Source organism: Zootoca vivipara, chromosome 16, assembly GCF_965207765.1.
Source record: "Zootoca vivipara chromosome 16, rZooViv2.hap1.1, whole genome shotgun sequence".
Lineage (NCBI taxonomy): Eukaryota > Metazoa > Chordata > Lepidosauria > Squamata > Lacertidae > Zootoca > Zootoca vivipara.
In genome coordinates this window covers 34,843,423-34,871,179 of record NC_142599.1, presented here as the reverse complement: position 1 = coordinate 34,871,179, position 27,757 = coordinate 34,843,423, and the positions used below count along the sequence as shown (strand labels likewise).

At 49.9% G+C, this 27,757-nt stretch overlaps 1 protein-coding gene across 5 annotated transcripts in view; it reads right to left on the bottom strand.

Annotated features, from left to right (window-relative positions):
* NPR1 (natriuretic peptide receptor 1) overlaps nt 1–26,651 on the bottom strand; it is a 56,545-nt gene extending 29,894 nt beyond the window's left edge. The window contains exons 1-4 of one of the 5 annotated variants that reach the window (XM_088659869.1): nt 25,689–25,820; nt 24,771–24,878; nt 3,826–4,025; nt 489–602 (exon numbers count right to left, since the gene is read on the bottom strand). In XM_088659869.1, the coding sequence (XP_088515995.1) occupies nt 489–602; nt 3,826–4,025; nt 24,771–24,852 (396 nt within the window). In that variant the 5' untranslated portion in view covers nt 24,853–24,878; nt 25,689–25,820. Of the gene's footprint in view, nt 1–488; nt 603–3,825; nt 4,026–8,358; nt 8,482–8,706; nt 8,793–23,252; nt 23,389–24,770 lie in introns of those variants that run through there. The other 4 variants (XM_035098153.3, XM_088659871.1, XM_088659870.1 and 1 more) reach the window with 4 other exon arrangements.
* Between the last annotated feature and the right edge of the window lie 1,106 nt (nt 26,652–27,757).

The following is a 27,757-nucleotide window of genomic DNA, read 5'->3' as shown; positions in this document are numbered from 1 at the left end:
ATATTTTTTATTCTAATAGCATCTTGCGGACCCCTCTGGCATAGCTCGCGGACCCACTGGGAACCACTGGGTTAGAGAGCTGGACTAGGACCCATCAGCGGCCAGGGTTTGAATCCCCGCTCAGCCACGTGAAGCTCTCTGGGTACAGCCTTGGGCGTGAAGCTCTCTTAGCCTAACCTACTTCGCAGGGCAGTTGTGAGGATGAAACAGGGAGGGGAAAACCACATACGCCACCCCCTTGGAGGAAAAGGCAGCACCTAGATTTAAATAAATGAATAACAAAAACACACGCCGTTGCGAAATAATGGATTGCACGTTGCCCTAAGTTGACCCTGTTAAATATTTCCAGTTAAGGCAATGGCGCTCTGTTATGGAAAGGAGACAAAGGCAACAAAAGGCAGGCATTCCCAGCCAATAGGCCTCCCCCAGACCCTCTTTGCCTGCTGTGGTGAGCCGGGAAGGCAAATCTACCTGCGCTGCTTCCTTACCAGGCCGTCTTCCATGGTGAAATTGAACTGCACTCGAGCCCCTTCCTTGACCTCCTGCAGGAACGGCCTGTATTCCGGGTTGGTGGGCTCTGCGTACGTGATGATCATGACGGCCTGCGCAGAAGGCGAGAGGGAGGCGTGCGCTCAAAATCACTTGGAATCATCACAGAACTGCAGGGACCTCCGAGGGTCATCAAGACCAACCCCTCCACAATGCAGGAATCACAGCTAAGGAATCCCCCTGACTGTCGGCCACCTCACCTCTGTTTAATAACCTCCAATGAAGGAGAGTCCGCCGGCATCCGAGATTCTCCACCGTCAAACAGCTTTTGCCTTCAGAAATGTTTAGTCGGAATCTCCTCTTGGAAGCTCGGAAGCAGGGTGCGGTGGAAACAGCCCTCCCTCCCTGGTTTGCCCCCAGAATCAGGACCTTGGAGGTACACTGCTCCTGCCTGTGGAGTTTCCACTTAGCTATTTTGCTAAGGGAGGTTTGTTAAGCCCCTCGTTTCAAGAAACCAACCATCTAACCCAGGGGTGACAAAGCTGTGACCATCCGAGGTTGTGGCAAACTAAGTTATACTCAGAGTAGACCCCCTGAATTTCATGGCCCTAAGTTAGTCATGGCTGTTAATTTAAATGGGTCTAACGCTGGATATAACAGTGGGCTTAATAAAACAAACAAACTAGTTTGTATTAAGGATTTTATTGTGTTACAAAACATGGGAAAGTACATACAAGGTCTCCATTATTCAGCTCATAGAATCTTTTTCACAGTTTGTGAAACCCCTCTGTTTTTAAAGCCTTCGAAGCCAGAAGTGGAGAACCTGGGACCCAGCGGCCGAAAGTGGCCCCCTAAGCCTCTCTACTTGGCCCTTGAAACGCTCTCCTCAGGCCACAGCCCTCACTCATTGGCTCTGCTGCGCGTAGAGTTGGAAGGGACCCCGAGATTCATCTAGTCCAACCCTCTGCAATGCAGGAATCTCAGCTAAAAGCGTCCATGACAGACGGCCATCTAACCTCTGAATAGAAACCTCCAAGGAAAGAGAGTCCATCACTCCCGAGGGAGACCGTGTCCTCGAACTCAGATCCTGCCTCTTGTGAGAGGGCGGGGAGGGGGGTGAGTGTGTATAAATTAGCCCTACCGAACCACAGGTGAAATTCCCACTTGTTGCCCTGCTCACTTTCGCCACTAGCCTTGCCCACCTCTGCCATGTGGCCCTCGGAAGGTTTCCCAGATATAAATGTGGCCCTCAGATTGAAAACAAAGTCGTGTGTCTCCCAACCACCAATCTAACCCAACAGGCATTGAGAGGCAATGAATCCTGCCCCTCTCCCCTTAGATATTCAGGCCGGCTCTCAGCTCCCTGGGCTATTAATAGCCGATAACTTGCCCGCTACTCCGGAGGAATTATCTTGCTTCCTTCCTCTCACGCCGGAGAAAAGCAAAGCCGGCCAGGTCTGGCCAAAGTCATCGCCCTTCCCCTCCACCCTAAACCCTCAGCGCCCCTCTCCTCCGACGGGATCTTGTGCGGGGAGGGAGGCCCAGTCCAAAAAGGCACAACAGGGGTGCCGGGTGGGATTCGAACCCAGTACTCCAGGAGTTAAATGGGTGGGTGGGTGGCAGGAAGGAAGGAAGAATGAGGAATTTGCCGAGGACCAAGAATACAATCCATCGCCTTTGTGCCCATAGGAAGTTGCCTCACGCAGTCTGACCGTTGCTCCAGCTAGCGCAGGGTTGCCTACACTGACTGGCAGCAGTTTGCCGGCAGCCTTTCCCAGCCCTACTTGGGGCCTCCTACACATAAAGCAGGAGCTATGGTCATTCCCCTGATTTAAGTAAGGTTCTAGTCCTCATTGTTCAGAATAAACGCCTGGTTTCAAGCAGTGCCGGCTTAGACCTTAGAAACTTCATTCTGAGGTGCAGATACACACAACCCTTTTCTCTTGTAAGCAGGATACTGCCCGAACCGCAGCTCCCTTCTGTGCCTGTAGAGGGTGCCGTGATTCCCAAACACTAGTAATTTGAGACCCCGGCGAGTCTTGACAATGGCCAACTCGGCTGCCAACCTCAGCCTCAGGACAGCTTCCAAGTCCGTCACAAAGCCTCATTGTCATGCCCGTCCCCGATGCTCCCAAGGCGCTGGGATCCCCGCCAGGCACTCGCAGTTCCCCCACGGAAGCACAGCAACCTCCGCAAGGCCTCCTCTGCCAGGTGTTCTTGGCACAATGGCCATGTTTCTCTCTCTCTCTCTCTTGGCGGCTGCTTCCTGGCAAAGCATCCACACCTTTTAACGGCTTCCTGACCGGCAGAAGTTCCAGAAGTCCAGCTCCCCGTCACCTGCCGCCTCCGTTGCCAGGAGGAAACTTCCCCGGTTGAATTTCTGCCTGTCGCTTGGCTTTTTTTTCCCAGTCCGAGGGCCGCTTCCCCTCATCGGTGACCTTCCAGGGGCCACATGCCTGTGGTGGGCAGGGTAACTGAAGGCTATATTCAGTCAGAGGTCTCCCTTCCTGGGCATGAGGAGTGGGGCATATGCCACACAGAGGCCCAAGGGCCAGTTAGAGAGGCCCCCGAGGGCCACATTCCATCATGGGCGGGGCCAGAGGCAAAGAAGGCAGAGCAACAGATGGGACCCTGACATTGAACAGAGGGCCACAACAAGAAAAGTCAGAATTTTCCACACACCGCCTATTAAAAGACTACAGTTCCCAACACGGTTTATCAATCAGTCCCGGGGAACTCTGGGAACTATAGCTGTGAGGGGAATAGGGGGGGCACCTAATAACCCTTAGTGCCCTCTAACAAACTACCATTCCCAGTATTCACCGGGGTGTGTGTGTGTGTGCAGTGGCTGTTTGAAGTGATATTAGAGCACTCTTAAATGCATGGTAATGTGACCCAAATTAGGTCCATTAATGTCAATGGGTCTCTACTTTTTGAGTGCCGCTTAATTGCCACGGCTTCCCCCAAAGAATTCTGGGAGCTGTAGTTTGTTAAGGGTGTTGAGAGTCGCTAGGAGACTCCCCCATTCCCCTTCACAGAGCTACAATTCACAGGGGTGGCTTCACAATCAATTCCTCTTCCCAGGTTTAAAGTGGCATCGCAGTGCTTTAAATGTACGGCATGAGTATGGCGCAACCGAGAGCCATTAATCTCAGTAGGTTTCCACTCTGAGTGGGGCTTAATTGCCTACAACCGAGAAGTCTGCACTGGAGGGGGAAAGAATGGACAAACGCTGTCAGATACGTACCGATGCATATTTGTTTCAGCTCAAACCATGTGCAGTGGAGATGGGACCGCCCGCCAGGGGTGGCGTTGACGGCTGCACAGGAGCCTTACCTTGTAGGCCTCGCGGGCAACAGTGTCGTTCCCATCATCCCGCCGCCAGGGGAGCTGCCGATCGGGGAATGTGGAGCTCTGCAGGCTCGCCCCAAAGAGGTCGATGTAGAGGAAGGCGTATTCGCCCGTGGTGAGCCCCTCACGATACGCATGGACCATGAGCTCACGGAAGATGTCGGGGGCGCAGCAGACGAACACGACTGCAAGGCAGAGAAAGGGAGGCTGTGAGCAGGGTGGCCGCTACGGTTGCAAAGGCGTTTTGACACACCAGGGTGGGAAATCTGAAAGGCGGCGCTCCGCTTTGGGACGAGAGAAAGCAAATCACTAACATGTTATTTCATTTCATTTTTAAATTTAGTTATTTCTTTCTTACACAGGGAAACCTCCTCCTTGAGACAGGCTTCATCACTCAACCTATTGCAGAGGTGGGGAAGTTTAACCTGAATGCGGCCCTCAAGATTCCTCTATCCGGCCCTTGGGATGTTTCTTACCCTTCTCTCAGACTATGCCCTCCTCAGCTCTGATCTATGCTCCCATTAAGTGCTTTTGCCTTGCTGGAATGTGTCCTTGAATCAGGATACTGCAATGTGCTGCTGCAATGCGCTCTACGTGGGGCTACCTTTGAAGGTGACCCAGAAACTACAACTAATCCGGAATGCAGCAGCCAGACTGGTGACTGGGAGTGGCTGCCGAGACCATATAACACTGGTCCTGAATTGGCTCCCAATACGTTTCTGAGCACAATTCAAAGTGTTGGTGCTGACCTTTAAAGCCCTAAAAGGCCTCAGTCCAGTATACCTGAAGGAGCGTGTTCACCCCCATCGTTCTGCCCGGACACTGAGGTCCAGCGCTGAGGGCCTTCTGGCGGTTCCCTCCCTGCAAGAGGTGAGGTTACAGGGAAGCAGGCAGAGGGCCTTCTCGGTGGTGGCGCCCGTCCTGTGGAACGCCCTCCCATCAGATGTCAAGGAAATACAGTGGTACCTCGGTTTAAGAACAGTCCTGTTTACGAACGATTCAGTTTACAAACTCCGCAAAACCGGAAGTAGTTTGAGAACTTTACCTCAATCTAAGAACGGAATCGGAACGGTGGAAGGGCACCAGCGACGTGAGACCTCTTTAGGGAAAGCACGCTATGGTTTAAGAACGGTTTCAGTTTAAGAACAGACTTCTGGAATGGAATAAGTTCGTAAACCGAGGTACCACTGTAAATAACTATCTGACTTTTAGAAGACATCTGAAGGCAGCCCTGTTTAGGGAAGCTTTTAATATTTGATGAATTATTGTATTTTAATATTTAGCTTGAAGCTGCCCAGAGTGGCTGGGGAAACCCAGCCACATGGGCGATGTATAAATAATAAATTAAATTTAAGCCTCTCGCTTACTTGGAGAAGGGATGGAAGGGTATGTGCAGAAATTTGTGTGACCAGCAACCAGCTTAATGTCCAAAGAGAGGAGTCACATTTTCTGTCCCACCCACTTCTGCCTCTGGCCCCGCCCACCACTGCTACACGGCCCTCAGAAAATTTCCCATAAGGGAATGTGGCCCCCAAGCCAAAACATGTCTCCTACCGGAAGGCCCTGTGTTTATCTATTTATTACATTTGTAAACTGCTGTTTTCACCCTCAAAACGGATTTTAAGGCATTTCACGGTCAAATAAATCTACGATAATTACAAAGTGCTGGGATGAAACTCCAAAAACGCAAACCAAAAGGGGAGAATATCCTGTGTCTAAATAAAAAATTCATTGGGAAGTTGTAAAAGATACATTCTTAGTTAAAATTCTATCCCTTTCAATAAGATTATCACCTTTCCAAATAATTACTACTGTTATTATCTGCTCAGTTTCCATAACACCTGTAGTACAACGCATCATCAGAGATCTACAGCCTCTCCTGGACAATGACAGCTCCCTTTCTCAAGCTCTGGGAGGAAGACCTTTCATTGCCTACAGACAGCCACCCAATCTTAAACAACTCCTCACCCACAATAATACAACCACCAGACTTAACATGGACACTGGTACCAGAGCCTGCAATAAACCCAATAAACTTTGCTGCCACATACACCCGGACAACACCATTACTGGCCCCAACAACATCCAACATACCATCTCAGGACTATTTAATTGCTCATCTTCTAACATTGTGTATGCCATCAAATGCCAACAGTGCCCTTCAGCTCTCTATATTGGACAAACAGGCCAAACCCTACGCCAAAGGATAAATGGACATAAATCTGACATCAGGAACCACAAGACAGAGAAACCAGTAGGAGAACACTTCAATCTCCCAGGACATTCTATACAAGATCTCAAAGCAGCTGTTTTATTACAGAAAATTTTCAGGAACAGACTGGAAAGAGAAGTTGCTGAATTGGAACTCATTACCAAGCTTAAAACCATGGAGCCACCTGGGATGAACAAAGACATAGGATTCTTATCTCATTATGCATGATCAAGCTTTCTTTAGTGCCTCAGCCCTTGCTTCCCCCCCCCCCCCGCAGGACCTATTGCAGTCATCAGCAGTCGTTAACAGCCATCAACAGGTTTACCACTCCTATCAGCCCATCACCCATTCCCACCCACCCCCACCACCCTCTGAATATACATAAGGGTCTGGCTCTTCTGTTTCAGTGTATCAGAAGAAGTGTGCATGCACACGAAAGCTCATACCAAAATAAAAACTTAGTTGGTCGTTAAGGTGCTACTGAAGGAATTTTTATTTTACCTAGAGATCAGTCGCCCTTATTCTAAGGGGTGGGGGAGAAAGCTATTGTTCTACAACAGGTTATCTTCAGCTCGAAATGTAGCTCAGCCATGAGACGCGAGAAAGGGCAAGCGCCTGACATTTCCCCCCTTACCAGGAGATACAAATCCCTGCCTTCTCACCACTTGGAGAGCTAAATTATTGTGCGGTGAATCCAGAAGAGGAACCTGAAGACCCTAAGACCCAGGAGGCAACTGCGCCCCCCCCAACCTCTAAACCTGGCCCTTGGGAATCTCCTCCAGGCCACACCCCATTTCCCCAGGCCACACCCCTCACTGGCCCCAAACCTAGGGGGTGGGTGAATCCTCTCCAATTTCAGATTCTCATTTTTCTAGTCTTAGGCTGCATGCACACTACACCTTTAAATAATGTCGTCGTCCCCATCAAAGAATTCTGGGTGCTGCTGTTTGTTAAGGGGCTGCTGGGAATCAGAACTCTGCGAGGGGGTGAAACTACATTGCCCAGAATCCTTTGAGGGGAAAAAGGTATTTTGTTTTTTTTTATAACAATTTATTAAAATTTTCCAATTAAACACATTTAAAAACATTAAACAAAACAAACAAACATTCAATACAACACAGTACATACATCACTCTTTTTACACTTCTCACAATCTCCTATTAAAAATACTCAGCCGAGTTTGACTTCCCTCCCTCCCCTCAATAGGTTTTCTAATCAATTCTTATCTCGCAGTTCCTTTATATCTAGTCCTTAAAGTCAATTCGTAGGATTTATTTCAAGCCTGCAAGTGTCTTTAAACTTCTACAGTTCTTTTCCATATAATCCACAAATTTACTCCAGTCTCTTAGAAACCTTGTCTCCCTCTGGTTTCGAATCCTGCTAGTCAGTCTCGCTAATTCTGCATATTCAATCATCTTTGTCTGCCACTCTCCAATTGTCGGTAAGTCCTGGGTCTTCCATTTTTGGGCTAATAATGTCCTCGCCGCGGTTGTCGCATACAGAAATAGAGTATTGTCCTCCTTGGTTATCTCTTGACCTATCATTCCTAACAAAAGTGCTTCTGGCTTTTTGGGAAAGGTATATTTAAAAATCTTTTTCAGTTCATTATAAAAAGGTATTTTGGATGTGCTTCAGAGGAATGGTGTGTCCTCCACAACACCACGTGGGTTTGCAATTTATTTGTTTGTTTGTTTTTTAAAGCTTCCCCCTCCCAAACGAAAATTTATCAGCATTCCAGCATTCTCCGAAGACACACACACACACACACACAGCTAAGCAATTTTGACCGAATAGGCACATTTTTGCTAAGCGATTTCCTCCAGCAGGAAGCGTTTTATTTTCACGAATGCAAGAGTGTAAGAAGAAGAGCCCTGCTGGATCAGGCCCATGGCCCCTCAGTTGCAGTGGCCAACCAGAGGCAGCGTGGTGTAGTGGTTGGAGTGTCAGACTAAGACCTGGGAAGAACCCAGGTTCAAATCCCTCACCCGGCTAAGAAGCTCACAGGGTGAGACCTTGGGCCAGCCACTACCTCACCAGGCTGTTGTAGGGATTAAAAAATGGGGAAACGTGCTCCACCTGAAACTCCTTGGAGAAAAAATAGGATATAAACACAATGAATGAATGAATGAATGAATGAACCAGATGCCTCAATTGGGAAACTGGCAAGCAGGACCCAAGCACAGCAGCAACTTTTCTCCTTCCTGCGGCTTCCAAAATCTGGGATTTGGAAGCATTGAGAGCAAAGCCACCGTTCATTTTTACACCTGCTTTGCCCCAGTCTATCCATTGCAATACCCATCACTTACCTGGAGAAACTGCAAAATCCGGTTTCGGTTCTCAAACTGTTTCAGAAACTCAGGTTCGCCTTTCAGTGTGAAACAAGTCACATTTCGCATCCCGCATCTAAGACAATCCTGGCAGGTTCTTTTATAGAAAGGTCCAGAAAGTTGCCTGCAGACATATCATAACACACCGCAATGTCCCCCTCCCCCAACTTTCCCCCACGTCTGAGAGATCAAATCCCACCACTCAGGGGTTGGGCACACAATTTGCCCCTAATTTCCACCCTTTCTGCGTTGGAAATACAAAAGACAGCCTCTTTCTTCCACCCACCCTGCTCCCCCTAAAAAATAAATAAGCTGGACTACACACACCCAAGTCGGCAGCCAAATCCTCTCTGCTGGAAGCCATCAACACCTCCGGGAGGTTGTGAAAGGAGAGCTGGCTATCTGCATTCAAAAGGCCCTTCCCATTCCTTGATCATTAGCACCAAGGAATCCAGATTCTACACCTCTTGCCAGGCTCTCAGCGGGGGGGGGGGGGGGGGAGAGAGAGAGAGAGAGAGAGAGAGAGAGAAGAGAGTAAACTGTCTATCAGCTCCATCAGGCTGAGACCCTACCTGCCTGCAGACTGTCTCTCCAGAGTGGTGCACGCTCTAGTTATCTCCCGCTTGGACTACTGCAATGCGCTCTACGTGGGGCTACCTTTGAAGGAGACTCAGAAACGACAACTAATCCAGAATGCGGCAGCTAGACTGGTGACTGGGAGCGGCCGCTGAGACCACATAACACCGGTCTTGAAAGATCTACATTGGCTCCCATTATGTTTCTGAGCACAATTCAAAGTGTTGGTGCTGACCTTTAAAGTCCTAAACCAGGGGTCCCCAAACTACGGCCCCCGGGCCGGATGCGGCCCAATCGGCCTTCCAATCCGGCCCGCGACGACCCCCGCCGCCCGCTGCCGCCGCCCGCTCTCACGGCGCGCGGCGCAGCGGCGATCTGAAAAATCGGCAAAAAATTGCCGAAAATCCTTTGTGCGCATGCGTACGGGCCTCTCCCGACCCGGAAGAGGTCATTTCTGGTGCACTTCCGGGTCGGGGGAGGCCCATACGCATGCGCACAAGCGATTTTCGCCGATTTTTTTTCCGCCCGTGTGCGTGTGCGCATGCGCACGGGCGCGCACTCCCCCGCCCTCCGGCCCGCTGCGCGCGCACTCCCCTGCAGTCCGGCCCACCGCGCGGTCGGCGCGGCGGGCACCGGCCCGCCGCTCGGTAAGTCTGGGGACCCCTGTCCTAAACGGCCTCGGTCCAGTATACCTGAAGGAGCATCTCCACCTCCATCGCTCTGCCCAGACACTGAGGTCCAGTGCCATTGCGAGAAGCCAAGTTGCAGGGAACTAGACAGAGGGCCTTCTCGGTAGTGGCGCCCGCCCTGTGAAACGCCCGCCCATCAGATGTCAAAGCGAAAAACAGCTACCAGACTTTTAGAAGACACCTGAAGGCAGCCCTGTTTAGGGAGGCTTTTAACCCCAGGTGGCGCTGTGGGTTAAACCACAGAGTCTAGGGCTTGCTGGTCAGAAGGTCGGCAGTTCGAATCCCTGCAACGGGGTGAGCTCCCGTTGCTCGGTCCCAGCTCCTGCCCACCTAGCAGTTTGAAAGCACATCAAAGTGCAAGTAGATAAATAGGGACCGCTCTGGCAGGAAGGTAAACGGCGTTTCCGCGCGCTGCTCTGGTTCGCCAGAAGCAGCTTTGTCATGCTGGCCACATGACCTGGAAGCTGTCTGCGGACAAACGCCGGCTCCCTCAGCCTATAGAGCGAGATGAGCGCCGCAACCCCAGAGTCGGACACGACTGGACCTGATGGTCAGGGGCCCCTTTACCTTACCTAATGTTTAATAGATCACTGTGTTTTATTTTTCTGTTGGAAGCCGCCCAGAGTGGCTGGGGAAACCCAGCCAGATGGGCGGAATATAAATAAATTATTATTATTATTATTATTATTATTATTAAACTGGAGCGAAAGTACAAATAAGACATCCGTCAAAAGACCATCTCTCCCCTTTGCTGATTTGCATTTGGGGCACACAAGTAGGAGGACTAGGGCTTGGGAGAGCAGGGTTCGAATCTCCACTCAGCCATAAAGCGTACTGGGTGTGACCTTGGGCCAATCACAATCTCTTCGCCTAACCTACCTCACAGGTTTGTTTGGAGGGTGAAATGGGGGAGGAGCCATGTACGCCACCTTGAAATCCTTGAAAGATAAAAGTGGTCTATAAATGTAATACATAATAAGGCGCTAGTCCTCAAAGGGGTCTCCCTGTTGCCTTTCTGCACGAGCAGCCTCCCCTCATTCAGCCTCTGCGAGGTATTCTCCCACACGCCTCTGCAATCAGCTCCAACCGGATTGTTCTGTCATGAGGGCAAGAAAAGAGGGCAAAATTTGGGGTCCTGGAGCCCCAATATCTGGACCTGTATATTGAAAACAGATCTGAAAAGCAAATAACTTATTTCTCATATCTTACGAGGCTGTATTGCCAAATACCGGGAGAGCTTTAATATTAATGATTTGATTGCTGGCATTCAAGGGGTTGGCAGATTGCCCAGCTGGAAAAGATATCTCACAAACCGAACAGAGCTCAAATGACTTTCTTCTTCTTCCATATATGCCATGATTTTATTTCTTCTACAAAATGTTGAGGCGCACGATCGCTCTGGGCAACCAGTCTATGTAAACCTATAAAGCACCTTTATTCTCAGCAATGATGGAGCTCACAGGTGGGGAACACTTTTATATTTTTAGCTATTAATTTTTAAGGGGCTCTTTCTAGGAGTTAATCCTCCATTATCCCTTTGGAACGGCGTTGTGTTTTCGTACTTTTGCCCTTCCGGACTGCGAGGCTAAAATTTTCGATTTGTGGTTTCTCTTCTGTTTGTTATGCTGGAACTTTTGTGTTGCTGTTGTTATTTAAAGAAAATAATAATAATAATAATAATAATAATAGACTGATAAACAAGGGATACACGGGCTGATAAATCACCGGAAGGGAACCAACTGCGGAGTCAATAAAACCGCAGCAGAAAGAGAAAAGGTTTGGGGAGTTTGCAGTGGGAAACAGGTAAGTCTCGGGGAGGGGCCAGCGACCCACTGAGGTGGGTGCTAATATGCAGAAGTTTTCCTTCTTCCTTTGGGATGGGGCCCAGGACAAAGACACCCAAGGAGGGATGCCTGTCCTGGCCACTGAACTGCCCTCTGAAAAACCCTCTCTCCGGCCAGGATCAGGAAACAGCGACTCAGCAAAACAGGAAAACGCTGGCTCAGGGGGGCCAAGCTTGCGGCGGTGACCCCTCCCGGTGGACAGAACGTGCCCCTTGACCTCGGCTGCCGGTGGAGGGGGGGAGTTCGGGCGGGAAGGACGCTCAGCAGGAAAATAACAGGATGTCTCTTGGCCGGAGGCCCAAGAGAGGGTGAAAATTAGTGAAAGGAGCCCAGGCTAAGCCCCGGACGCCCCCCCCCCGCCACCACTGCTTCCACCTTTAGTTGGGCACAGAAAGCCCTGCCACCTTTTTTCTCCCGATTGGGAAAGGGCTCCTGTGCCTTGGCCACGGGTCCACCTCGCATAGTGCCGCCTACTCAGGCCGGCAGCGGCTTTCATCTTTTCGCATCGTAGAATCACAGAATGGAAGGCATGTACTTTTGTAAACCTATAAAATCTTTAATAAAAGTAATTTTTTTTAAAAAAAAGAGTTGGAAGGACCCACGAAGGTCATCTAGTCCAACCCCCTGCAATGCGGGAATATTTTGCACAACGTGGGGTTTGATTTACAGTGCTATTCTTATAAGACAGCATAGAACACAACTAGAAAGGATAAAATGCACATCTAGAAAGGATAAAAACGATGCATCTACACAAGAACACGAGTCATTCCCAAAATAGAATTGGAAGGGGGACCCCAGGGGTCATGTAGTCCTACCCCTTGCAATGTAGGACTCTAAGGAGGGCACTAGCAAACTGCCCGGAGGGGAAGTGCCCAGTGCTGGGATCTGTAAACAAATGCTCAATAGCCGAGAGAATGGAAGGTTTTAAAGAGAGACAGTACGCCTTCAAGTGTCTTGTGTCTTGCACAGGTGGCTTGTTCCCTGTTGCTCCGGTGACTTGCACCATCCAAACATCATTCCACTTTTGCAATTGATCAATCGTTCCACTTTACTGGGGTGCATTCAGACACAGGGGGGAGGGGATATTCATAATAATAATTTATTATTTATACCCCACCCATCTGGCTGGGTTTCCCCAGCCATTCTGGGCGGCTTCCTACAAAAGATTAAAAATACATTAAAACGCCAGTCATTTAAAACTACCCTAAACAGGGCTGCCATCAGATGTCTTCTAAACGTCAGATAGTTGTTTATCTCTTTGACATCGGGTGGGAGGGCCTTCCACAGGGCGGGCGCCACTACTGAGAAGGCCCTCTGCCTGGTTCCCTGTAACTTGGCTTCTCGCAACAAGGGAACCGCCAGAAGGCCCTCAGCGCTGGATCTCAGTTTCCGGGCTGAATGATGGGGGTGGAGACGCTCATTCAGCTATACTGGGCTGAGGCTGTTGAGGGCTTTAATGGTCAACACCAACACTTTGAATTGTGCTTGGCAACGTACTGGGAGCCACTGTAGGTATTTCAGGACCGGTGTTATATGGTCTCGGCGGCCACCCCCAGTCACCAGTCTAGCTGCCGCGTTCTGGATTATTTGCAGGTTCCGGGTCACCTTCAAAGGTAGCCCCACGTAGAGCGCATTGCAGTAGTCCAAGTGGGAGATAACTAGAGCAGGCACCACTCTGGTGAGACAGTCTGCAGGCAGGTAGGGTCTCAGCCTGCGTACCAGATGGAGCTGATAGACAGCTGCCCTGGACACAGAATTGACCTGCGCCTCCATGGACAGCTGTGAGTCCAGAATGACTCCCAGGCTGCGCACCTGGTCCTTCAGGGGCACAGTTACCCCATTCAGGACCAGGGAGTCCCCCCCACCCACCTGCCCCCTGTTCCCCAAAACAGTACTTCTGTCTTGTCAGGATTAGATCTCAATCTGTTAGCTGCCATCCATCCATATTCAGATGTGGGGGATATCGCTAGTGTGCCCCCTCCCGTTTTCTGCCGTTCATTTCAAACAACAACAACAACAACAACAACAACAACAACAACAACAACAACAACAACAACAACAACAACAACAACAACATGTCCTTCTGGCCTCCAGATATGTGGGGAAACAGAACAATTGCAGAGTAAAATGGCTGGCAGAAGACAGCCTTCCACAAGATGTGTTCGGAGTATACAGTAGCTGTCAAGTTCTCCCTTTTTTAAAGGGAAATTCCCTTATGCTGAATAGGCTTCCTCGCGAGAAAAGGGAAAACTTGGCAGCTATGGTTCGGAGAGGAGGGACCCCCCCTTCCCCCCAGGCACCGACCTTTGGCCCAGCAATAGGTGGTGTAGTTAGCAAGCAAAGGTCTATTTATATCCAGGGAAGCCTTAGAAGAAGCCTGGAGTGTCCCCCACGAGATTATCAGCTGTTCAAAACGGAGAGATTGAACCCGAGACCTTCCACGCGCAAGGCAGGCGATGTGCCACCAAGCTCCATCCCTTGGTAGGTCACTGGCCTCCAATGGCATAAGGCACTCCTTCTGGCTGAGATGCTGAAGAGACCCTGCCGGTCAAAGCTGGCAATATGAGGCTAGTTCAGAATTGGGGACCTGTGCTTCTGTAGACGATGGTCACCTGTTAGTTCATAGGAACATTGGAGGCCGCCTTATTCCGAGTCAGACCTTTGCTCCATCCAGCTCCATAGTCTCCCCACACTGAGTGGCAGCAACTGTCCAGGGTTTCGTACAGCTCTGCCTGGCGATTGAACCTGGGACCTTCTGCACTCAAAGCACGTGCTCTTTCTCTGAGCTACGGCTCATCCCCGATCTAAGGAACAGGAAGACCTTGCGAGCCCCTCCTGGCAGCGCCAGCCAACCGTTTTATTGCTGTTCCGGAGGCACCGGCTCTACGTTTCCCTCAGCGGTGAGAAACTCCGGGGAACATTCCTGACTGAACGCAGAGCAGCCCCAGAAATAGCAGCTGCCCTAGACAATAACAAAGACCCACACCAGGCTGAGAAAACAATCTCAATCAAAAACGGGTGTGTGGGTGGAAGTGAGCCAGAGCTGGGGGGCGGGGTGGGGGAAGGCCAAACAAGCACCCCTGGGATCCCAGCCATTTTGGGTCGCATCCACACAGTGCATTCCAAGAACGTGGCTTCCCAAAAAAAGAATCCTGGGTACTTTGCCACAGAGCTACAATTCCCAGCACCCTTAAACTACGGTTCCCAGGATTCACGAGAGTGGGAATGTGTGCTTTAAATGTGCATTACATGTTCGGTGGGGATGTGTCCTGTGTTGCAGGGAAGCACCCCAAAACAAGAAGGGTCACCCTAGAGGCGAAAAGTCCAGGTCATAATCCACACATGGGCACAGGCAGGAGGGGCAGCTGCTCGCCCCTCCCCAAATCAAGTAAAATAAAAATACCTAACTATAAGGAGAAATATTTGAAATATTTGAAATGGAAATGAGGTCACTTGGATGATGCTGTGGCAAATTCTAGCAACCCAACCTGCAACCCAACTGAGGAATAGGCTCAGTTTCATTTTATACATAAAAATAAAACAAACAACAAACAACACAAAAATACTTCTTATTAATTATAACTTTTCTTAACATCGTTAGGTGATTTCCCTCAGTCGTCCCCTCCATCTGAATTTCATTTCTATTCATCTTTGGCAATTTCATACAATTTACAAATAAGCTATTTTTGTACTAAAACATTCTATACTTAACCTACATTCTACATTTACACCAAAAGTCTATATTTACTTCCCTAAGGGATCTTAAATATCACAATATTTTTTTCAAATATAATTTAAATTTCTTCCAATCTTCTTTCACCGTCTCTTCTTCCTGGTTGCGGAGTCTCCCAGTCAATTTGGCAAGTTCTATAAAGTCTATTATCTTCATCTGCCAATCGTCTATAGTTGTTATACCTTGAGTCTTCCCATTCTTGGCGAGTAGTAGCCTCGCAGCAGCTGTGGCATACAGAAAGAAAGTAATATCTTTTGGGGGGGACTTCCTCCCCTACTATTCCAAGTAGAAAGGCTTCTAGTTTTTTAACAAATGTGTTTTTCAACACCTTTTTCAACTCATTATAAATCGTTTCCCAGAAGTCTTTTACTTAAAAGGAAGTCTTCTTGCCCTTTGCGCTGGCTGCAGCCAATCAGAATCGAAGGAGGGGAGTCGGCCACTGAGGATGGGCTCCGGGGGTCACTCTGGAGAAGGTGCGTGGGAAAAACACAGAGGAGGAGTTTGTTCTGCACGCTCCAAAGCTACGTGTTGTCAAGGTGGGTGTCAGGACCAGGTTAGCAATAACTCACACAGTGCCAGGGAAGTTCTCCTCTTATTCAAAGAAACAAAGCAGCTCTGGAGACCAGGCCTAGTGAGCGCAGCCGCTCTTCCCGGTAGAGTTGCGAAGACGGAAGGTCCCCGCCTTCCCACAGCTCCCCAAGTCTCCTCCTCCTCCAGTTCCTTCCCAAGCAATCTGAGGCTCCGATGCCTTGTCTGCCTGTACTCGGCCCTCTTCATACCTCTCCTGGTCCTGGTGTTTTAAGCCAAAAATGGCTTATCTTCTGAGTTACGCCAATAAAACTCAGAGACGAGAGGAGTTTAGGAGTCCATTGTTGTTTATTGCAAAGCAATAGGTTACAATCTAATCTTTTCGCAAAACTGCAACCCCGCCCAAAGGTCTAGGCAGGGGTAATTACAACATTTCAAACAAAGGATTTCAATTTTAACCAATCATGTACATCACTACCTTATTTCATGTTTAATACGCATGCGCAATAAGCATTGCTAACTAAACTTCGATTCTCACTGTGATCATTGTGTTAGTATGCATGTTGGGAACCTGTGTTATGTGTAGCCATTTGCACTATGTATCTACTTATGTTCTACCTTATGAGCTGTATCTTTGTAATTTGCATATTAGCTGTCCTTCTGTCCCAGTGAGGGACGGCATCTTGCCAAATCATCAGTTTCATAAAGCAACAGGTTACCATAACTTCTCTATTAGAAGCATATTCTAGGATTTATAGGGGTTCACATTATCACATTGATTATGGCCCTTTGGGCCACTACCACACTGGGAGACCAGGGGGCAGGAGGGGACCTGCCCATCGCAGGAGGGGGAGACGCCCTGGCTTCTTCGGCAGCCTGCCTCATCTCTGCCTCTTGGCCCCCTCCTCTCCAGCCTCTGCTTCTGCCTCTGCTTCTGGACTATAAATAATAAATTATTATTATTATTATTATTATTATTATTATTATTATTATTATTATTAACTACCGATCTCTGCTCTGCCTCTTGTGTGAGAGACAGCCCTTTGTCTGAAGGCAGCTGCCATGCCCCCTCTTAAATCTTCTCTTCTGCAGGCTAAGCGTACCCAGTTCTTTTCAAAAAATGTCACCAAAAAAACCCTGCTGGATCAGGCCAGCGGCCCATCTAGCCCTGCGTCCTGTTCTCACAGTGGTCGACCAGATGCAGCCCAAGAGCAGGACTTAAGTGCAAGAGTAAACGAGCCAGCCTGCATCTGGTATAGCCATTCTTTGCAAAATGGCAGGCGTTTCCAGACAACCTCTTTATGCAGCAATCGCCTTCATTTCTGTGCAGGGCGATGGGATGGACCTCAGCTGTCGGAGGAGGTTTCATTCTGATTTGTTGGCAGGGAGGTGAGGTGAGGTTGTGAGTCAAAGCAAGTTTACATCCCACACTTTCTAGCACAGCTTCCCCATAGCTCCCTTTATGGCTAAACTGAACTTAGAGGAAGCATCTCTGCAGCGCAAGAGCTCCCAATCAACTGCGAATAAGAGGCATTGTGACAGGAACAGTGTTAGAAACTCATATATATAAGCTAGGTGCCAAACGGCTCCTTGCCATTTTGGGGCAAGACGGTTCTAAAGTCTTATTTTTCAAATGATGGACTGGCTGTGATTGATGATCAGTTAAACATCTGGCTTGTTCAGATGACAACCTTGAGTGAGGTTAAGAGCTTTGAGAACTTAAAGAAGAAAAGCCTTTGATCCAGGGACAGTCCATATATATATATTCATAGAGTTGGAAGAGACCACAAGGGCCATCCAGTCCAACCCCCTGCCAAGCAGGAAACACCATCAAAGCATTCTTGACATATGGCTGTCAAGCCTCTGCTTAAAGACCTCCAAAGAAGGAGACTCCACCACACTCCTTGGCAGCAAATTCCACTGTCGAACAGCTCTTACTGTCAGGAAGTTCTTCCTAATGTTTAGGTGGAATCTTCTTTCTTGTAGTTTGAATCCATTGCTCCGTGTCTGCTTCTCTGGAGCAGCAGAAAACAACCTTTCACCCTCCTCTATATGACATCCTTTTATATATTTGAACATGGCTATCATATCACCCCTTAACCTTCTCTTCTCCAGGCTAAACATACCCAGCTCCCTAAGCCGTATATATATTGGCCTATTCCGACCTCTTTTTCTTAATGACGGTTCGGACCATTCATAACGTAGGGATATTCTTAACAACTGTGAGCAGGGCAGAGGGGTGAGGTAAGTGAAGACAAGCAACAACAATTAGCTATAAGGTTGTTCACAGCTCCTGCTTAGGCTGCACAGAAAAAGCATTTTGGTTCCCGAAATTCATTCTGATCTTGCAAATAAAATATAACTGATAGAATTCTACAGGATGGGGTGTTAGTGTGCAAAAACAGTCAAGAACCAAGGATCCCCAGGCATGCACCTCCAGATGGTGGAGATGTCAGGCCCGGGCGGCTTCACCCGGTCGCAAGCGGCCAATAGGCAGGTGCAAAATGCGCCTGGCGAGTTTTGAACACTAGGCAGAAGATTCTAAAATGATGCCCAGCATGGCAATGAAGTGGAGGAGGGCTTATCTGCTTGCCTTTCGCCCTTTCTGGGCAAAGGTCTGCAATTTAATGCTCCGTGTCTGAGTGCTTTTACACAATCTTTAAAGCTGAACTGGAGCAAGCAGCAATTTGGGTTTCCCACAGATTGGCGTCTGCACCGATTGAGCTTTAAAGAGCAGGGAAAGTGCCAGAGCCAAAAAAAAGGGGGGGGACTTAAAATCGTGGACCACTCCTGGAAAGTGCAGAGGAAAAGTAGGTGTAGATTAAGCCCTAAATGTTCAACGATTCGGGAGAAATAAAAGGAAGGGCTTCTTCATGCAGCATAGAATTAAACTATGGAACTCCCTCCCGCAGGAAGCAGTAATGACCACCAACCTAAAGGTAAAGGTACCCCTGACCGTTAGGTCCAGTCGCGGACGACTTTGAGGTTGCGGCGCTCATCTCGCCTTACTGGCCGAGGGAGCCGACGTACAGCTTCCGGGTCATGTGGCCAGCATGACTAAGCTGCTTCTGGCGAACCAGAGCAGAACACCTATTTATTTATCTATTTATTTACTTGTACTTTGACGTGCTTTCGAACTGATAGGTGGGCAGGAGCTGGGACTGAACAACGGGAGCTCACCCCACTGCAGGGATTCGAACCGGCGACCTTCTGATCGGGAAGCCCTAGGCTCAGTGGTTTAGACCACAGCGCCACCTGTGTCCCTGACCACCAACCTAGGTGACTTTAAAAGAGGTGTAGGCAAATTCATGGCGGCCGAGGGCTATGGATGGCTGCTAGCCAGGATGGCTGTGCTCTGCCTCTCCACAGTTGGGGGCAACAATGCTTCTGAATACCAGTTGCTGGAAACTGCAGGAGGGGAGAGGGGTCCTGTGTTCGAGTCCTGATTGTTGGTTCCCATTGGCCACTGTGATGAGAGGATGCCGGACCGGATGGGCCATTGGCCTGATCCAGCAGCCTCTTCTTATGTCCTTGGGGCCTGGATTTAGAATCATAGAATTGTAGAGCTGGAAGGGTCATCAAGTCCAACCCCCTGCAGTGCAGGAATTTTTTGCTCGAACCCACAACCCCATGGAATTAGGAGTCTTATGCTCTGCTAACTGAGTTGTGCCAGTATTTGAAAGGGTGTGAGATATTAATGCAAAGGTACCAGGGCAAATGAAGCCCCCCCCCCAATCTGGGAGAGGAGGAGGAAGCCAGACAGGCAGAGCCAAGCACAGTGCGCGGTTACTCCCTGCACAGCTCTCTTGCCGTGGCCAGAATCCCTGAACTTCCAGCTATAGGGCAGCCCCGCTCTGCCTGCCACCTTTGACAGGAAAAATACGATACCAGAGCCAAGCTCTTCTGCGAACAAGGCCCCTTTCGAAACCCCAAACTCCTTCCAAAACCCACACCCCGCTGTGGAGACATCCCTGTTCCTCTCCCAGCTGTTATCAGGCACGCTGCGGTTAACACCCATCTAAGGTCGGGACCCCTTTGCTATTAAAACTCAGCTCTCGCAACCGGGGCAGGGGCGAGGGGGGTGGGGAGAGCCTCTTCCCCATGGTTCTCAAAATCCCTGATGACGGCAGGGATCATTACTCATGCGATTCAGCGCAACGCCCCAAGGTCTTAAAAGTTGAAGCACAGGCCTTTAGCGAACGCACCCACCATGGCTTTGGGACGGGAGGCTAAGCAGCAGGTCTTCAGAACGCGTGCAGAGTGCTTGTTTGGGGCCAGGTTGCAGAGGTGCTTCGCAGGCAGCACTCTAGCACTTCAGCACTTCAGTTTTTATTTAGTTTTCGAGCTGGAAAAACCCAGCACGTCCCTTTGGATCTATAGAACATAGCCAGCTGCAGATTATAGGGGCAGAGGGGGAAAGTTTAAGTATTTAATGTATGTGTAACAACAGCAGCTTGGATTATTCATCATGTGCAGAAATGGAAGGAGGAAGTCGCCACTAAAGGGGAACGGATAAGCAAGATAATGGGCTATGCGGAGTTAGCAAAATCAACAGCAAAATTAAGAGACTCCAATGATGAGTGTTTTGTGGGAGAATGGATGTCCGCGCCCCCCCCCCCCGGACTGCTAAAATACCGTACTACAGCACGATGTATTTGCAAGCAGGATTTGAACTGCGAGCAACAGAAGTCACTAGATTATGCGGTTATGATTTAATAGTCTTTTACAGGGTTCAGCGGCAGAGGGAAAACAACAACTTCATGGAAAGCGGGATGGGAGGTTGACAAAAAGAAAAGAAAAATGCAGTTGTGTATTGGATCGTATTATGTTTAAAATGTTGAAATTGAATAAAATACCATGGGGGGGGAATATACAGTATATGAAGAACATAGCCAGCTGCCTTGCATTGAATCAGACCCATGGTCTATCCAGCTCAGTATTGCCTGCACTGACTGGCAGCAGCTCTCTGGGGTTTCAGGCAGAGTCTATCACCCACCTATAATTGTTCCCCTACTTATGGTAAGTAAGATTCTAGTCCTCATGGTGTTGGACAAAAAGTCTGATTTCAAGAGCAATGTAGGAAGCTGCCTTCCAGAAGCCAGATCTAAGTAAGTATACACTGGCAGGCAAGTGAGTCTTTGCAGTTTCAGGTGCAGAAATCGGAGGCTGAACCCAGGACCTTCTGCAGGTATCTAGGTCTTCTGGTGCTGAGCCACACAAACCGACTGGCCATATCTAAATATAAACACACCTCTAAGCAGCTCGCATTATCCTTTTCTCTGCGCTCTTCTTATAACCAAATAATAATTTAAAAAAAGGGGGGGGGAAGCAGGAGGTTACCATTGAGCATAGCGGTGACGTCCCAGAGCTATGAGCCAGAAACCTCCCTGGTTCAAATCTGACCTTGGCTGCAACTTCACTCATGCAGCCCCGTTCAGCTGCCCACCCCCCTTGTTGCAAAAGGGGGATGAAACGGGGCAGCGTTGGCCTACCTGCCAGGGTTGTTGTGAAAGGAGCATGTATACACAAAACATTCCAAAGGGATGCAGCGAAGTGGATTTATGGCCTCACCCCCATCCCCACTGCAGGGATAAATAAGAACAAGGGGCTGCCTTTCAGGGTTCTTGCACAACAACAACAACAACAACAACAACAACAACAACAACAACTTATTATTTCTACCCTGCCCATCTGGCTGGGTTTCGCCAGCCGTTACCGAAAATAGGCATGAACCATGGTATAAGGGCCATTTAAATACAGTACTGTGTATTATTTGGGTGAGAGTGTGGGTGTTTTGCAGTGAAATACCTCAATCTCTCCCACTTCAACTTACGGGCTGCAATGCTCTTCCTCTGATGTCCAGATAAATGTGTTAACACGCACAGTTTGCTGTTTTTTGGCATGTACGGACTTACAAAAACACCTTGTCCTTGGACCGGCAACTGAGCTAAACACACCGTGAGCCGTGAGCTGTTCCCTCACCCCAAAATATTCTCACCTATTTATTTCAAAGCTTGACACTCCCATGCATTTGCAGAAACGCACATGCACGCACACTTCCAATGCGGAAAAGCGCACAGAGGTCAGAGCAAAGCCGGCCCTCCCGTCTCCAGGCCGCGTGCTCCTAGATTTGTGTGTCCAGCTGCTTGTCAGGAAAGGAAGGTCCAGACTTCCTTTAGAGAGCAGCGAGCTCAGATCCAAAAAAGGGAGAACAGAAACATCGACAAATGACAACGGAGAGTTGGGGGGCTGGAAATATCCACAGGTTCGCCGGACAAAAAGCATGTGCACCATGCAGGTTTAACTTACGGAACTCACCGCTACAATATGTCTGTGCATGTGCACCATGCAGGTTTAACTTACGGAACTCACCGCTACAATATGTCTGTGCATATACAACTAACTAGGCACATTCTGGTAGGCGATATAATTGCAGAGATGAGACAGGATCATCTCAAAGAGAACCTCGAAGCAGCCTACCTCTGATTATATCAGGGGTTTTTTTCCGAGGGGGGGCAAGGAGTGTGTGGAGGTGCCCCCTTTGCCCCCCCCCCCCGACCATGAGCCTCTCGGACTCGACAAGGTTCTTGCGGCTAATCGGCAAACATTCCCTGCAAACACTTCTATGCGCAGATCGACAGAGGGCAGTCCCCCCCCCCATCACCCTGCATAACTAAGTGTGGACTCCAAATAAAGCCTCCATTTTCAGAGGCAGTCTACCTCCGAATACCAGAGAGGCTCAGATGACAGAGGAGGGCCCGTTGGCCGAAAGAGGAGCGTGGCCCCAAAGCCGGATTCTGGTTAGGGAAATGAACGACCCCACAAATACAATAGCAGGTGCATCCTATAGGAGGACGTCAGCGTTCTTGAAATGGAATCATGCCAACACGCTGAAAATGCACACATTTAAGAGGCAAGGAGAGGCTGCTTTCTTCCGAGAAACATCCTTCCTTGCTTACCTACCGCAGTGGGACAGCAGGAGACCCCCGTGGGAGACCGGATTAATTACTTTGCTTGGGGAACAGAGGAAAATGCTTTATACCGAGCCAGGCTGCCGGGGAAGGGATGTGGCTCAGGGGCAAAGCTTCCCCCTTGCATGCAGAAGGTTCCAGGTTCAAATCCCGCCCTCTCCAAGTCGGGCTGGGAGAAATTCCCTGCCTGAGAGTTGCTGCCAGCCAGTGTAGAGATTACAGAGAGCTAGGTGCTGCAGCAATCTGAACCCAGTAAAAGGCTCCTTTAAGAACATAAGAAGAGACCGCTGGATCAGGGCATCGAGACCAGCATCCTGTTCCCACAGCGGCCACCCAAATGCCCGTGGGAAGCCCGCAGGCAGGATTCGAACACAAGAGCCGTCTTTCCTAAAGCGGCTTCTGGCAACTGCATAGCACCATGGCTAGTAGCCCTTCCGCTTCCTGGATTTGTCCAAACCTCTTTAAAAACCAGCCCATCGCCGTCTCCTGCAGAAGGCAGTTCCACAGTTTAACTCTAAGGACTTTATTTTACTTGCCCTGAATCTTCCAGCAGAATCTGTTTCCCGGAGGCGATGCGGGGATTGAACCTGGGACCTTCTGTATGCGAGGGGAAAGGCCCTGCCACTGAGCTACGCAGGTCTCCCCTCGCCGACCCTCAGCTATTCCACCACTCGACATGACGCGAGCACAGGCTTATGAAAAAAGGAGCAAGCGGCCAGACCTCTCTGCCTCCTTGTCTGCTTCAATCATCAAGAAACAGCAGCAGGAGAACTTCAGTTCCACCCCCACCCAGCTTGCCAAGGATTGAGGAAAGGATCTGTGCAGTGGATTCTACAAAATAAGCCAGTGCATTGGAGAAGCAGAGTGGTGTAGTGGTTAGAGCAGGGGCCCTCCAGAGGTTGCTAGACCCCAACTCCCGTCAGCTCTGACTTGAGTCGGAGTCTGGCAACATCTGGAGGCGCAGGTTCTCCACCCCAGTTTACAGGGCCGGGCTGGGAGGAGCCGGATTAAATCCCTCACTTGCCCTCGGTGACCCTGAACCTACCTCTTAGGGCTGTTGTGCAAGGATAATGTCGAGTTCGGGTTTTGCAAGTGGCCCCGAGCTCCTTGAGGGAGGCTGGGATTTTATAAAACGTACAAAGGGAGGACAAGGGGAAGCCTAAACTGTTTAACTTGAGGTGGTGGGGGATGAAGGTAGGAAATCTAACAGGGAAAAGAAGAGTTTAAAATGGCAGTGGAGTTGGCTCAGTTCTGCCAACGCTGTCCCTGCAGTGTTTGCCTCACCCGGAAGAAGGCAGGGTGAGAATTCTTGCCTGGGGAGGGAGAAAGGGGGATTGAACAGGGAAACCTGGAGTGGAAAATCAATGGGGCTGAGGTGAGCAAGGAGTTTTGTTGATGGGGATCTGCAGTGGCCAAAAATGATTTACTTGAGGGGGGGGGCAGTTGCTAAAGTGGGGAGGAGATAATGGCAAAACCATTTCTAAACAGGAATGTGCCGCGTCTCCTTTGTCCTAGGAGCTGGGCTCCCAGCAGCTGTGAACGTTCTCTATCTCTGCACATGCCCAGAGGTACTCATTTTGGGTACTTCCGAGGCTCCAGGAAAAGGTTCTGCGGTCCATCTCTCAATCAAGGGAGCAGAGTGTCTGGGACACAGAGGCACCCAGAGCTTCACCCAAATTTTTACAATGATTTGGGCTCACCTCAGAACAGACCGAAAAGAGGGCATGCGAAGATTCATTCAGCCACTACATTCCCACCTGCCCAAGGAAGGAGCGCGAGGCGGCGCATGGGGTTCTGCCCCCTCCCCATTCTGCCCTGACAACAACCCCGAGAGGTAGGCCAGGCTGAGATCGAGCAACTGGCCCACCCGGTGGGCTCTGTGGCGGAGCGGGGATTCGAACCCAGTCTCCACGCTCTAACCACTCCACTGTACTGTCAAGGAACCTCTTTGCCTCCTGAGGTGGACGCAGTGCGCCCGGCGAGTCCTACAGGTACGAAAATCAAATCCCAGGTGAGGAACAAGGATATAGCCGAGCGGCTCCGTACTTACTCCTGGCTTTTCGCTTGATGTCGCGTATCAGCGCGGTGTAGTTCGCCTCCAAGAAAGGAATGTCCTCCATCGTCATGTTCATCAAGGCTGGCAGCCTAAGGTACAGACCTTCCACGGCGAAGAAACAAGGGCGGTCGTCGTTTTTGTTGTCCCAGTAGAGGAGCATGGCATGGCGCGTCCAGTTGAAGTGCTGGTTGAGGTAGGCCCCAAAATCGCCCAGCTTGCCGTGGCTCGGCCCGGTGCGGGTGGTCAAAGCATATCCACTGGCCTTGTTGGCAAACCCAACGGCCTCGGCCCCGGCAGTCACCAGCGGGAGCCCCCAGTGGCGGGTGAAGCGGGCCACAGGGGCTGCGGGGTAGACACAGCCGGGCCCCACAAACAGGTCTGGGGTGGCGCTCATCTGGAGGTCGACGGCCGATATGGGGGCCAGGCTGTCCGAGCAGACGCCGTGCTCGTCCTCGCTGGTTCCAAAGACCAGCTGGACGGTGTAGCCCGGAAGCAGGTCCGGCCGAGCATTGACTTTGCGGACGGCTAGCTGTATGGCGGGTGCCACCCGTGGCCAGGCCCAGGGGTACGTGGTGTTGCGCTCGGGAAGCACCACGGCGATGGTCAAGTTGGCTGCACGTGCCGGGCCCAGCTGAGAGAGGGCCACTAGGATCCAGCACACAAATGCCAGGCCGTGGGGGGACGCCACTTTCAGGGGCTTCCCCGGGCAGAGCCACAGCCCGCAGAGGGCCACCCCACTGCCGCCATGACACCAGGCCTTCATCCCCTGGCCTCGCCCCGGGTGCAACCCCGATGCACCCACCTGCCCCGAATCTTCCTCACCCCTTCAAAACCCCGCAGAGAGTGGCACGGGGTGCTGTGCTAAGGCGTGCCAATCTTTCAAGCGTGCCAGCTCAGCCCAGTTATGCCCACCTTGCCAGCTCCCCGCATTTTGGCGCTTGACCCTTTCCCTTCCGCCTCTCCGCAAACTCTTCCTCTTCTCCTCTCCTGCGGTGCAAAAAAAGAACACCACCCCACGGCCGGCTTCTGCCCCACGCTGGAGCCAATCTCTGCTCCCCAAGAAGTTGTGTTGAGTTTGCGTCCGCCACTGCCTGCCTCTGCCTGCTGCCTTCCTTGCCGTAACTCAGCCTGGAGTGGAGAGAGAGGAGCAGAGGTTTATCTAACTGCAAGGTCCCCGAGTTGCCTCTTTCCTTCTTCTTCTCTTCATTCAATGACAGGGCGGCTGCGATCATCAGCACCACCGACAAGGCGCCTTAACTCCTTCCTGCCCGCGACACCCCACCCCCCGCTCCCTCTCCTTGCCATTAAAAGCAGGCACACAGGATTTTTCCAAACAGAGATCGCCCAGCAAAGGACCCACGGGTTGCGGGATTTCAAGTCCGGACATCGCTGCCGTCGCCACTGCCGCCAATATTTATATGCCGCTTAATATGCAGAGTCCCCAGGCGGTTTAATTAAAGTGAAGGGAAACATACCTACAAGTCGGGAATGCAAAGAAATACGTCGGAAGCAACAGATGAAGCGCTCAGCTAAATGTCAAGGAACAATAAGGCAGCGTGAGAGAGGAGAGCCGAGATTTTTTAAATCCTTCCCTCTTGTTATTATTAGCCGTTCTCTTTTAAATCAATTGCCATTGTTTTTAGATTGTTTTTTTAATGTCACTATATGCTGAAATGTTTGAAACAGTTTGCCCTTAGGGTTTTTTTAATTGCACATTTTGTTTATTCGTTTCATAAAAAATTATATACCACTCGGGGGTGGAAAAAACTTCCAAGTGGTTTGCAAAAGGAATAAAACAGTAAAATTATTGGGGATTAAAACAACTATTAAAACACACACACATTTTTTTTGAACTAGTAATAAATCTGGGTAGGCTGATGGAAAAAAATGTTTTTAGCCAGCGGCAAAAAAAAAAAAAGCACAGTGAAGGCACCTGCTTGATGTCAATGGGAAGGGAGTTCCAAAGGTTGGGTGTGTTGAGATTCTTGCATTGCAGGGGGTTGGACTAGATGCTCCTCAGGGTCCCTTCCAACTCTACAATTCTATGAGTCTAGGTCTGCCACCCTGGGCTCCATAAGTAGGAAGGTGTGGACCTAAATTCAATAAGAAATAAATAAATAGAGTAATAACAAGAGTTATTGTTGTTCTTGTAATTAATAATAATAAACCGGTAGTAGCGATATTTTAACTTGGGACGAATCAAAGAACACTGTTGATGTACTATGAATGTTATTAGCATTCCAAATGAGCGCCAGGCACACTGTGCAATTTTGAAGAAGAAAGATCCTGTCAGTGGCATCAAGCAATTTGAAGCTTCATTTTACCGAGACAGATCTCACATCAACAGGTTTTCATCCTGCTGCTCCTCCAAATAGCTCAAGGCTGCCTGTGTGATTTCTCTCCCCCATTCTTTTTTCCTTTTTTTTTTTGGCTTCACAAGAACCCCAGCGAGGGTTTGAGCCCCACACTGGGCAAAAGATTCCTGTATTGCAGGGGGTTGGACTAGATGACCCTCAGGGTGCCTTCCAATTCTATGATTTTTCACAACAATCTTGTGAAGCAGGTAAGGAGAGAGAGAGAGAGAGAGAGAGAGAGAGAGAGAGAGAGAGAGAGAGAGAGAGAGAAGACTGGCCAAAGGTCACACCCAGAATGCTTCATGGTGGAGTGCAGGATTTGAACCCTAGCCTCTCTTGGGTCCTAGTCTAACCACTACACACACCCCAGCCTCTCTATGCAAAACATGACAACTCGGAGCTTTCTATGCAAAGGTAACAGTCACACCCATTGACCCACCTAAGAGGTGCGGCCCCCGGAAAGCTGCCTAGGAGCAGATTTGGCCCTCAGGCTGGAAAAAGTTTCCTGCCCCTGGACTGGGTGAAATGCTGACTCTCAACTTCAGAGGGCTGCGCTGCAAGGCGCCGTTATCATAGCTGCCAAGTTTTCACTTTTCTCGCGAGGAAGCCTATTCAGCATAAGGGAAA